Raw genomic sequence first — 13,962 nt, forward strand, 5'->3', positions numbered from 1 at the left:
CCTCCGGTGATACTACAATGGTATCACAATGCATCATATATGTGCTTGGGTATCACATTGTTGTCGTTTGTGTGGTCGATCGAAGATATAACACAGTGGTATCACTATGCATCTTATATATGATTAGGTATCACAATGTATCTTTTGTTTAACAAAGTCAATATTTTTAGGTATCACAGTAGTATCATAGTGGTATCACCGGAGGACGGTGGCCGGAGAACGGTGGCCGGAGAGAGAAGAGATGAGAGATGAGAGTTTTAAAATACCAAAAATATCATTGCATTAAAATTTTAATTTAAAATTACCAAATTTGGTTCTCACAATTACCACAAACAACTCAGTTCTTCCTTGAATAGACCCCTGTATATATATTTGTTATTGTTACTAATATGATTTGGTAATTTTTCACCCTGTAATTGCATCAAAGGGATTCCTCACTAGACCTTGTCTAACCCTCAATTTGTGTTTCAAAAATGTGCATTACAGGTCGGGCACAACTAGAGAATAAGGGGAAGGGGATATTGTGAAGTGTTATATGCTTGTATGGGTTATTGGGCTAGCATATTTTTCTTTTGCATTTGAATATGTGTTGTGTATTCATGTGTTGTATAGAGATTTTGTGAAAAAAGTTGTTAGCTATTTTGTAAAAAGATTGAAACTGAATGTGTAAATTACATTTCTTGATATATGAAAATATATGTTTATATACAAATGTGATCTTGGGGTGTTACACTTCCTTACCATAACTTTCATTCTCATCGGAATCCAACCAATTTAAATAACGGCGAAACATCGTGTGAGAAGGAAAATTATGGTAAAAAGTGTAAAAAAAAAAAAACTAAACCATTGATCACTTTTAATCTCATACACACCCACACTTTAGAAGGTAATTGATCCAATAAATTCCAATTCAACTCATTAGTATTAACATTCAATTAAAATTGATTCAATAATAAAAATATCTTTTTATATATTTCACCGAAACCTAAGGAAGAAAAAAAATGCAATTGCCCATGTGGACCCATTGACATGTTAATATTCGATATGGACCACGCTTTCCACCTGGCATTCACCATCAAATGTATGCCTCTCTCTCACTTTATGAAAAAAAAATTGGAAAATTTATTAAAACAATTATTTTTAAGGTTTGTTTTCATTTTTTTAGTTATTTTCACTTTAAATTTATTAAAATAGTTATAGTTCCGTAAAACTTACGTCTGTAATTGCAGACCTAGCAAAAAGACAAAAATAAATTACATTTTCAACCTCTGTCCGTAATTTCTTTTTTACATTTCCATTCAGGTTTGCAAAAAAAATTATATTTCTCACCAAAATCCGCAAAATAAATTTAAAATTGTGGACTTAAGGTTATTTTAGTAAATCTTATATAAAAGTAACTAAGAGATGGAATCAAACAGTAAAAATAATTATTTTATTTAATTTTTAAAACAAACCCTATATATTTTAAAGTTTTTTAGTGCTTTATAATAATTATTAAATGTTCAAATAAATGAATAAAAAACCAGTAGTTCGAATTAAAGAACTCATTGATTTATTTGAATTTTCTTATATTGAATTTGTCAAGTCGTCAACGACTATGTCCACGGGAAGTGATTTAGTCAAAACAGCTTGATGAATAAATGTGTGATTTTTAATCAATAAGTGTTGTGTCGATCGTTTTTTTACAGTTTTTAAATACTAATGATTCGTGGTTCGGCTTCGACGGTTTAACCTTCCAAACCATAAACCAATTCACGGTTTTTTTTTTTTTTTCAAACCGAATGATTTAGTAGCAAATGACCAAATAGGTGAAATCGGATCATAAAACGACGGTTTGGTATAACTAGTTTAGGTGAAATTGAGCAAGTCGAAGAACGATTTGCAATATTGGATTTTGATTTTTGAATTTTTTTTGCAATTTTGTCAATTTAGAGAACACGAATAATTAAGAAGTAAAACTAAAAACGGTCAATTTTGTCCAAAATAACACCTGTTATGTGAATTTTGACAATCGATTTTTAAGGATTGTTATTTTTTTGAAGTATATAATATTTATATACGGTAAATGCAACAAATAAACTCGCACACCCTCCTCACCTATGGTGAGGTTTGAATCTCTGATCTCCTAGAAGGCCAAGGGCTACGATACCGTTAAGCCAAAGGCCCTTTGGTTTCAAGGAATGGTTATTGTTAATAATATCATGAAGTTAATAAAATAAAATTTGATTTTATATGGATAATACATGTTGTAATGGCGCATCCCAACATAACGATAAAATTATAAAACGTCATTTGAAATAGGTGGAAAAATAACAATTTATGACTAATTACAAGATTTAAAAAACAAAATTATTGTTAGTCGTTACTTAGAGCAACTTCAACAGATTCTTTAAAATTAAAAAAAAAAAAAACCAGAGATTTTGAACCTGTATTTTGCTCCAATAACTTCTCCAAAACTATCTATAAAATAGAGAAAGTAGGAGAAAAAATATTTTTTTTTAAATATGAAGATCACCTTAAAACTTATTAACAAGTGAGAGCATTGGTAGATAACTTTAAAAATAAATATTTAGAGAGAAAATAATATTTTAATAGATTATTGAAATATTTTAATATCATAATTAATGTTGGATTCTTTAAAATGAAGAATCTGTCGAAGATAAATGTAATTTTTTTTTTTATAAATTTTAACTATTAATTCTTCATTTTAATAAATTTTGGTTTATCTTTTATCGAATGGAATAGTCCCAAATCCATATGAGTGATAATATTGGGCCAAATATGTATGGAATAAAATACAAGGCTACCATCATTTTGGGCTCACAATTATGGCCCACTGGCAATGGGGAAAATTTATATGCACAATTGGTTTAAAAAGATAAAATAACGAATTTTTATTTCTACAATGAAAAGTATATTTAATATCTACGTAATTAGGGGTGTATAGAAAGTCATTTCTTATAATTTAAATTGACTCATTTGATTAAAACTGATCGACCAGAGTTGGATGGGATCCAAATTTCAACATCCGGTTCTTGGATGACAGTCTAACGATTCAGAATCTAATAAATTCAGTCCGATCCAATCCATTTACCCATCCAATTATCTTCCATTTACCATCCAATTGATAATGATATATAATTATGAACATTTTACGATATTGTTTTTAGTTGATATTTATGTGTAGTGGTTTCTTATAAATTAATAAAATATAACAATATTTGGTTGAAAGATTGATTAATTGGTTGGAAATTGTATCAAAATATTGGATGAATCTAATCCGATCCAAAAGATAACCAATAGTAATATCTAATGAATGGAATTGATCATATCTAATCATTCACTGGATTGGATTTTGATCAGATGACATAATCCAACATCTATTGGATGATTGGATCAGATTAGATTCACCTAAAGCTAATGCTAAAAAAAGTGTGTCATGGCATGCCATAACGTAAGACGTATCTCTGCCGTTACGATAAGACTTATAGCATTGTGTGAGACGTGATTCACGCTATGGTGCCTTGAGGCGCGCCATAGCATGTCGTGACACGTATTTTTTACTAGACGTGAGGTTTTTTTTTTTGTTTATTTCAAGTTTTTCATTTTTTTTAATCTAACTTATTTAAAAATTTTAATTTAATATAAAACTAGCTATAAAACTATTCCAATTCTATTGTGAATATCTTTTCACAAACTTTTTATATAAAACTAGTTATTTATATATAGTAATAATTTTAATATCATTATATTATTGACATAAAAATAGAAAACAAACACACACACACACATATATATATACACATATATATGACGTTTCAAATGCCACATATCTCATTTATACAACCAATGTAACTCAATTAATTAAATATATATAAAAATGATTAGAGTTCATTTATTATGATTTAGATATTTCGCACGAAAGACGTAACGATCTGGGCACTGTCTCGGAGAGAGCCTCGGTGAAATAGACATATGGAAGATGATTAGAGTTTATTAATATGATCAGTGTTTTGTATTAGAAAACAATCAAGATATTTATAAAACCACATATTCACTATATTAAATGGACGATTGAGATTGAGTTTTTCATAACCATATATAGAGGAGCGATCAAATGAAAACCACTCAAATTTGTAAAAACTGTAAAAACTGCTCTCATCCGTCGTAATCTTATGAAATTTTTTCATGAAATTGTTTAATCTTGTGAAATTGTTTCATATAATACTTTTTTGATGAAGTTGTTTCATATATGGTTATGAAATTGTTTCATATACTACTTAATGAAATTTTAATGAAACTGTTTCATGTATTTTTCTAAAACTAAAATAATGAAGATGATAATATCCATGATTAACTTCCTACACAATAAAAATAATTAATCAACCTCTTATAATTACAAAAAAATGAACAAAATGAAAAATTATGATTGATGGAATGAAGTTTTTACGGTTTTTACAAATTGAGTGATTTTCATTTGATCGCTCCCCTATATAGATATATATAGGGTCATTCAAGATATAATTGATTAGTTTGTTATAAGTGTGAGATCGAATCTCAACCACAAATTAATGTTTAAATTAGAAAACTAATAATTATGGTAATTTAACTTAAAATTTTAATTAAATGATATTTTATGTATTTTAAATTTTTTTATCTCTCATCTCTACTCTCTTAGGCGAACCTTACTCTCTTAAACACATAATGCATATTGTGAGACCCTTCATAAAATAACAAAAAAAAATGCAGTGTGATACACTTCGTAAAGCAACATTACCTGATACATTATGTTACACTTCGTAAAACAATAAAAATACATTCTGATACACTTCGTATAACAACAAGAATACAATGTGATATACATTATGATACCACTATGATACTAGATCTGTTTGATGAATACAACTGTGATGCCACTGTATTACACCCAACATTACATCTCCGACGATATCTAGGTTACATCCAAAAACCTTATATCTTCGGCGTTACATTTCCGATGATATCTGAGTTACATCTCCGTCGATATCTACATTACATCTTCGGCAAGATATGGCTATGTCTCCGATCTAAAACGAGATATGGGCAAAAACAGAAACTAAAACCGATCTGGGTTGTTTTTCTCGATTGGAAGAAGCCATCGAACTAATTGAGATGCGACGAAGTTTATGGCAGAAGCCAGATTTGTGCGACTCTCTATCCAGCATCACCGTGGTTGAGATGGAGATGGTTGAGATAAGGGCGAGAATGGTTGGGATCAGACGACGAAAATGGTTGAGATCGATGGCAAGAATGGTTGAGATTAGGAGGGGAAAATGGCTAAGATTGACGGAGCATGTGGTACTTTTGGAAGTGGGTACTAAGGGAGGATGAAGAAACGACGGACCAAATTTATTTGGAGTTTTAGATTCCAATAACATTAATTATCTAAAATGATTAACTCATATTCGACCTCACATTTATCACAAAATATCTAGTTCTCACACACATATATATATATATATATGTGTGTGTGTGTGTGTGTGTGTGTAGGTGGGAGTTGAAACAAGAACGTCTATGTTTTGCGAAAATACGAGAACAGTTGTGGGCCTCTAACCTTTTTAACCAATAATTTAAGAGTATAATTAAATATAAATAAATAAATAAGGGTAGTAATGTAATTAGGCATTTTATTATTATTTTTATGTATTAATTGTAACCATCCCATGATTTCAGATTGGAAATTTTCACATCGATCACGTTTCCATTGTTTTATGTTTCTATTATGATATTATCAGTTTCAATTCTTTTTTCAACCAAGAATGAAATATTCCAATGGTTTTGGTAAGGAAGATATTGTGATAGGATTGTGATAGGATTGTGATATTTGTGTGGCTGAATACAACCCTTGTTTGATTACTCTATTGTGATATCGATTCTGTTGTGATAAATATGTGATACACTTGAATACAACCCTTGTTTGATTACTTTATTGTGATATTTATGTGATAGAGTATCGAATACAGCCGTATTCAATTACTGTATTATGATATCATTGTGATATTTGTGTGATAGAGTATTGAATACAACCTCCGTTCGATTATTTTATTGTGATATCCACTGTGCTCTATTGTGATGCATATGTGATACCATTGAATAAGACTCTTGTTCGATTACTCTATTGTGATATTGATTGGCTCAATCGACCATTTATTTAAGAAAATTAATTAAAATAGCCATTTTATTAAAGTGTTTTCACCTCTTATCCATTTCTCTCCAACAATAACGAAAATGTCACTATTACTGCAAGTAGAAGGTCCGTGAATTACGAAGGTAGCTAAACAACAAATTTTTTTTTTCCATTTTCTTACCCAAGTTCACAAGTGGCAGGTCGGTGATTGAGGATCAGGTCCATGACCTGTAAAAAATATATAGTTTCTACCCAGATCCGCAATTCATGGAGGTGCCGCTTGCGGAAGTGCCACTTATTAGTCAGGTTGAAACGCTAATGGAATATCTTGGAAAGGAGCGTATAGTTGATCCGCAATTACCGCCCCCACCCCCAACATTAAATCAGCTGATGGGGGTTACCCCCTTTAACTCATATATAAAAAAGGGCGAGGGAACAATTATTTTGTACACGCATCAAATCTCTCCGCAAGAAAATTTCTCTCTGTAAGTTCATCGTTTACGTCACTATCTCCACAAGCATTCAGTCATGGTCGGTCAAGTAAATTTTTCCCTATCCCATGTAAACTTAAACCGATTTCTTTAACTATGTTAGATTATTGTCATTCAATCGCGTATTAAACTTTATAGTTACATATTTATTCCCTATGCTGAATTTGTGTTTTACGTGTTTTTTGTTGAAATGAATCTTCATTATGCACATAATTTTTGGGTCCGCAACTTGCGAACCTGTTCTTCATGGCCGCATTGATTTTGGGTAAAAAATTAGGTTACATTTTTTCTCCTTGCTTGATAGTAAGTTATACTTTTGGTCAATGTTTTTTACAGTAATTTATATTTTGGTCCCTGTGTTCAGTGTAATTTAGATTAGTTACATTTTTAGTCCGTACTTAGAATAAATTATAGATTTGGTCCCTAGACTAATTTACATATTTGTCCTTATCTTAGACGAATTTACATTTTGCTTCTTGTACTTACACAAATTTACATATTTGGTCCCTGTATTTAGAGTAATTACATATTTGGTTCCTGTAATTAAAGTAGTTACATATTTGGTTCTTGTACTTAGAGCAATTATAGATTTGGTCCCTGTAATTAGAGTAGTTACAGATTTGGTCCCTGTAATTAGAGTAGTTACAAATTTGGTTTATGTGTACATATTTGGTACTTATAGTTAGGGTAATTACATTTTTGGTCCCTATACTTATAATAATTTTGGTTTTAGTCCTTGTACTTATAATAATTGCAATTTGGTCCTTGTACTTATAGGTACATTGAGAAGTAGATTTTCCATCAGCTGATCGAACTCTATACGCTTTACATGCCTTCCAAAAAAAAAATTATTTATAAAATTTAATCTTTTTGTCCCTAGTCTTTACGTTCATCTCCATATGACGGCAACAAAGAGCATGATGGACCCTTGGAGACACAGTAGTAATTTATTGGTTTATAGAAGCAACCCTATCAGACATGAAGATCAAACCTTCCAATCTCCAATACATTGCTTCAACATGGACAAAAACCAAGGTTGCACCTCCCCAATCTTAGACCTGCCAACTCTGAAAACAATGGGCACAATGTTGTTATTTACGTCCATGATAACCAACAAGAGCATTGTATCCAAAAAACACCCCTTCAAATGAGCATCGTCTATTATAAGGACACGACACGAGTTTGCCAAAAACGAGCGAATTTGATAAATTAGGTGGTTTACATATGTAAAGGTTATAATTTATAGTATATGAACATAGAACATAGATATACGTACCATGCAACCAAGTGAACGGGGCTCCATGTTATAGAAAAAACGTAGGGAATCGGGTAAACAATTATTCAATCTTCCCCTCATCATGTTTAGTACATTACATTTCACACGCCAAGCTTGTGGGTACCCAATAGTAATTTTGTATTGTACATTTATATCGTGCACAATGTCATGTGGCCGAAGTACCCTGCTAGTATCTAGAAGTTTACCTTTCAGTATATGACCCAATACCTTTTTGTTTGCTTGAAGGTGGCTAGGATGCGTTTGGATCTTTGTATAAGTGTGTACATCCTCCAAATTTCGTACATGAAACATCTTTCTTTTTTCTGCACAACTCACCATGATACACCAACCACAGTTCTATAGCACACATACAACCTTGTATCTGGGTTTTTTCTATTTACTTTAAACTCAAAACTTTCTTAAAGAAACTTCATTTCGAGGTCTATTACCATATTTTCTTTGGTTGTGAATAACTGATCCACACTTATTCTTCCACTACGATTATAAGATATGGGTCGGTTGCGCATGATAGAGGGCTCTGGGTTGAAAGGGAAGAGGCATATCAAAAAAATCATTTATCCCACCAAATGATTTAACATAAGGAGTTCCTACTTCTTTATCTACGTTTTCTTCGTCTTCATCCGTTTCCAAGAAATCAATATCAGATAGGCCTAATGTGAAGAAAAAAAATGAGACTCATCATCATCAACTCCAACTTCTTCTACTACTTGATGTTTCTCCTATTGTATCTCTAGAACATACTCGGGGCTATAGTCAGTAAGATCACATGTATGCTTTGGAAAAAAATCGAGGTTATAAGAACGCTCATATTGAGAGTAAGACTCGGGTTGAGGAACATACATTCCTTGAGTTTGATATTGATGTTAGGTTTGGGGGGTAGTCATACATTCCTGGATCAAAACTACCTACGACATTGTTTACAGTGTTGGAACTAGCACCGACATTGCCTTCATTGCACATCAAAAGATCGACATACACATATAGTGTAAGCGGGCTATTTGACTCAGTAGCGAATTGCATGAAACTACAAACATCGTCATTGTCAACTATTCATGTGTAATGTTTGCACGCAATTATACAATATGATACATCGTTTCAGCATAAGAAACATACTCCTACTCGTCGTTTGCTTTCAATCATTCACCACCGGCATGAATATGTAACTTAATTTTTTCGGGATCAGAACTCATTTCGAAAGAAAATTGAAGAAATAAATATATATGATGAACAAAGAAAATAAGTCGATATAGTTTTTTTTGTATATCTTCAGCGTTCCATCATTTATCATTTATAAATTAAAATGAATTAAACTCATCCAACTAACCATCAATCAATGTATTGAAAAATTGTAACTGTCTGATTTTGGAGGCCATCCGAAAAAAAAAAAAAAAAAGGGTATTTTAATGAGAAGTACCAGAAGAAAATCAGTAGCAGTGGAAATGCGATAAAATTGATATACATCAAAATCTTATGATATATCAAATCAAAGATACAAATGTAAATGTGACGTACAATTTGGTGGAATCAGATTTGGAAAATACATCTTATACAAAAAGATGTCAGGTTTAAAGGAACCGGAGCTCGAAAAATTTATTAGAAAATGATAATATTTTTGGTAAGAGATGATTGGTGGAGCCAAGAATTGTCAAATTGTGATTGGAATTGTTGATGATGGATTGGAGATCCAAGTCTGAACATGTGTCAATCTAGATGAAAGGTGCCTACATCCCTCTCATTTCCCTAAAATACCCCTACCACTTTCATCTCTAATTATCCCTTTAATTTTTATGCTTTTTTTTTATTAATGTGGATATCCAACCTGTTATTTGAGCCGACTAATCTTAGAATGATCATCTGTTTTGCAGATAGTCTAGAGTCATCGCAATTGAACCTCCGTGGCCACAAGATGATTTTTATTCCTACTTGGATTTGAACGTGAGACCTCCTGATACTTTTGACCTTTGGAGTCAAGTTCAAACCAATCAGACTTTCTTTTTAACTCCATTAGAACATTATGAGAGATGTTTTAAAGTAGAAATTTTGTGATGGCAATTAATGCATACTTTGTAAACCGAATGTGAATCCGAAGTCATTTTCGAAACCCAGGTCATAAGGAATGCATTGTTGGTGACCAAATTGTATATGAGCTCGTAAACCTCAAGACCGTTGTGACTTTGTGAGTATATGAGCTTGTAAACCTCAATAACCTTAGTGGTGAAGTCTTATGATCATGAGCATTATATATGAAACCTTAGTGGTGATGAGCATGCATGCAAAGTTATATATATGACATTGAAAGGTATATAAATTCATATATGATTATAGCATGAAAATTATAGGATGTTTCGTAAGAATTCCGTTACTCACTCGACTTCGGCTTAAAAAGTATGTGCATATGTCTCAGGGATTTGACTCGACAAAGAGGAGCATAGATGTATTGTTTTGATGACAACAAAGTGATTCATACATGTTTGTATTTTATCGTTATTATATTACAAACATTAACCTTAAAATTAGTTGGAGTGGTTTGAGATCAATATGGTTGTAAATGGGAAATCAATCAAAATATTAATGAACGTATTTTGATGACATTGAGTTTATATGTACTAGACTGATCCATAAGCCTCGTTATATGTACTAGACCGATCCATAAGCCTCGTTGTGTACTCGAGTCGTTTGTATAGTTTATGGCTAGATAATATAAAAAAATGTCGGGGTGTTACAAAATTGTACAGTTATTGTACAATGTGGAATAAATTTTTAGGCTTTTATTGAAAAATGAGTTTTTTTTTTCAAAAAACGTGGAGGTCAAACCTGGTCAAATTATTCCAAATTAGGGTTTCTCCCTTGGCCGACAAGTGGCACGTCTGCAAGTTGCGGAGATGCCACTTGCGGACCTGGGTAGAATCCAAATTTTTTTGAAGTCACGGATCAAGTCCATAATTACGGAGGTGCCACTTGCGGACTTGGGCATAAAATGATTTTTTTTTGTCTTTTAGCTACCTCCGCAAATCCAAGACCTGCCACTGGTCGAGGTAGTGACATTTTGGTGGATCATAGAGAAAAATGGCTAAGAAGTGAAACGTAAGCCTGAAATGTCTATTTTGATTGATTTCCCATTTATTTATCATAATTTGATTAAAAAATTACACAGAAAATAACAAATTCCTCTTTCAAAATTAAAGAAAAAATCTTTCTCTAGCTTTTGTTATTTGACACATTAAAGATTTGAAAAATCTGAATTAAAAAGTGTGAAAGAAAACTAAAACTAAAAAACCTAATAATTTTAGTATTTGTGGTGCCGTTTACCAAACACTTATCCAGGTAAGCACTTAGCAAGTCACTTTACTTTATCGGATTAATATGGGTAGGGACTAAAAATCTTACCGGTAACAGCGACGACAAAAATCAAGAGTCTTACCCTGTAAGTGATGATGAGAACTCTTATCATGGTTAGTGCTTACCAGGATAGATTGTTGCATACAATGCATTTTAGTGAATAAAATCTTATCTTGTAAGTAAGTAATAGTGTTGAATTTTACCCGATAAGTACTTACCGGGTAAGTGTTTAGGTAAACGGCCTTATGTGATTAATGATTTCATTGTATGATATAACCCATCAATTCTCTTATATTATTATTATTATTATTATTATTATTATTAATTGATGAGTATTTTTTATTAGATAATTATTATCTTTATTTAGAAAATATTACGTCTTTTGGTTGCATTAAGGGTTGGAGATGAAAAGGAAAGGTGAAAATAGAGATTTCAACTATGTTTCTTGATTGAAATTTTGAAAAAAAATTATCATTTTATTTTTATTTTATTTTCTTTTTAATTTTAAAACAAGGAGATATATTTAAATCAACAAATTTTAGTCTTCACAATTTATTTATTTATTTTCATTTTTATTAATAAATATCTTATTCATAATCCAATATTTGTATGAATTATACATTAAATTTTTACAACTAAGATATTATGATGATCTAATGATAAAAGTCAAACAAAACTTTGTATTGTTAATACATAATTTTGTCAACTTTGGTTCATGGGTATGGCAAAAAGACACCAAAAATCCAAGTTGTTTCTATGATTACATATATATATATATATATATATATATATAATTGTAATAAATATTAGTTCTGCACTTATAAAATAATAATAATTATTATTTATTATTTTATTATATACTTATTTTCATTGTTTTTTTTATGTAATTTGCTCAAAAAATATTTTTGGAAAAAATAAAATAAAAACTTTATTTATGTTTTAAAATATAAATAAAAAACGTAGGCCCCTCACAATTTGCACTATATGAATCTTATTTCATGATCATTTGTCAAAAGCTCAATTACGTTTTTTGCAAGCCAGCCATGGAAACCTCCCAACCTCTCACCATTGAAAGCTTCTCCTACAGTTGGTTAATCAATCGGAAACCGTCCCTCGACGCCATATTCGACAACAACGAAGATTACACCGACTGCTATAAAGAAGAAAACGTAAATTCTTTTGTGAATTCACAAGGATTCCACAAAGAATCCCATAACTTCCGTTTTGATCTTCCAATTTGCACCCCGAATCTTGTCCATGCCGATGAAATTTTCTTCAATGGGCGTATGATTCCTAAATCCATCAACGAGGCAAGGCTTCATTCATCCCCTGCTACACCTGTGGTTCATTTTCTATCAAAGAGCCCTTCAAAATATAAGAGGAGTTATAGTCAACTTCTCGCGAATTGGCGAGTTTCTTCCAAAAGGGTGCTTAGAAAGTGTTTTAGCTTTCTTATACCACGAAAAAGTATAAGAATCGTGGATAGCTCGATGAATTTGGTTCGTTTGTCATCTTCTGTGCTTACACATGAGCAAATGAGTGAGAGAAGCGACGTCTACACGACCACATTAGGGAGAACAAAGAGTTGGAGTCCTAATTCAACATATGGACCTCATTTTTCATGTTCGAAAAATGAATCGTGTGACTATGATGAAAGATCAATTCTTGAGGCGGTCGTTCATTGTAAAAGATCATTCGGTAATGTTTTTTGAATCTCATACACATACAATCACGCACACACACATACATGGTAGGTTGGTGGTTCGAATAAGAAAAAGCAAATAAGTTGAGAACATATGAATAAGTAATTCACACGTGAATTGTTCGTGGTTTCACATATGCATCTTTAAATGAATTTTTTCAGGTTTTATTCGTATGTTCTCAAAACATTTGTCATATTCTAACTTTCCCCTATGTATATGTATATATTTTTGCATTTTTAATTTTTTACGATTATTCTAGTTTTCTCTTTCCAAGATCGTTTAAATCAAAATTCTCATTAGATCTTGTTGGTTTTTTGATACACAGAAAGCTGAAGAACGGAATGGATGAAACTCCTATTTAAGAAGATCGATCAATGCTAAAAAGAGTATGCAAACTTAGACTTTAAATTTAAATGTTAATAAGACGTAATACGATGACGGAGATGAATTTTAATATCAGTTATTGTTGTTTCATATATACATTAGACATAATTACTTTGGTTCGTTAGATTTTGTAGACGTGTTGTTCAAACTTTTCTTTTCGAGCTCGTACAATAAGAATTCTAATAAGATAAAGGACATAGAATGCTATGTATATGTTTAGATCTAGAATCAATCATCAAGCTTATTATGTGTGTTATATATAGAGAGAGATGAGCGATCAAATGTAAATCGTCCAATTTGTACAAACCGTGTATATTACTCTCATTCGTCGATTTCATTGTTTAATCTTATGAAATTGTTTCATATAATATTCTTATGATGAAGTTGTTTTATATATGGTTATGAAATTGTTTCATATAATACTTAATGAAATTTTAATGAAACTGTTCATGTATTTCTCTAAAATTAAAATAAGAAATATGATAATATCCATGATTAACACTCTTTATAACAAAATTTATTTATTAAACTAAAGACCAACATTAAAAAAAAGTTGAAATTTTTTGTAGCAATTCTGATCAA

General features: G+C 31.2%; 1 protein-coding gene across 1 annotated transcript; it reads left to right on the forward strand.

Annotated features, from left to right (window-relative positions):
* The first annotated feature begins 12,336 nt into the window (after positions 1-12,336).
* On the forward strand, positions 12,337-13,654 carry LOC112523577 (probable membrane-associated kinase regulator 6). The gene is made up of 2 exons (XM_025133239.1): positions 12,337-12,991; positions 13,322-13,654. The coding sequence occupies exons 1-2, from the start codon at positions 12,337-12,339 to the stop codon at positions 13,327-13,329; spliced, it is 663 nt and encodes a 220-aa protein (XP_024989007.1). The 3' UTR covers positions 13,330-13,654.
* The last annotated feature ends 308 nt before the right edge of the window (positions 13,655-13,962 follow it).

This window comes from Cynara cardunculus (assembly GCF_001531365.2).
Source record: "Cynara cardunculus var. scolymus isolate 2C chromosome LG 12, CcrdV1, whole genome shotgun sequence".
Taxonomy (NCBI): Eukaryota; Viridiplantae; Streptophyta; class Magnoliopsida; order Asterales; family Asteraceae; genus Cynara; species Cynara cardunculus.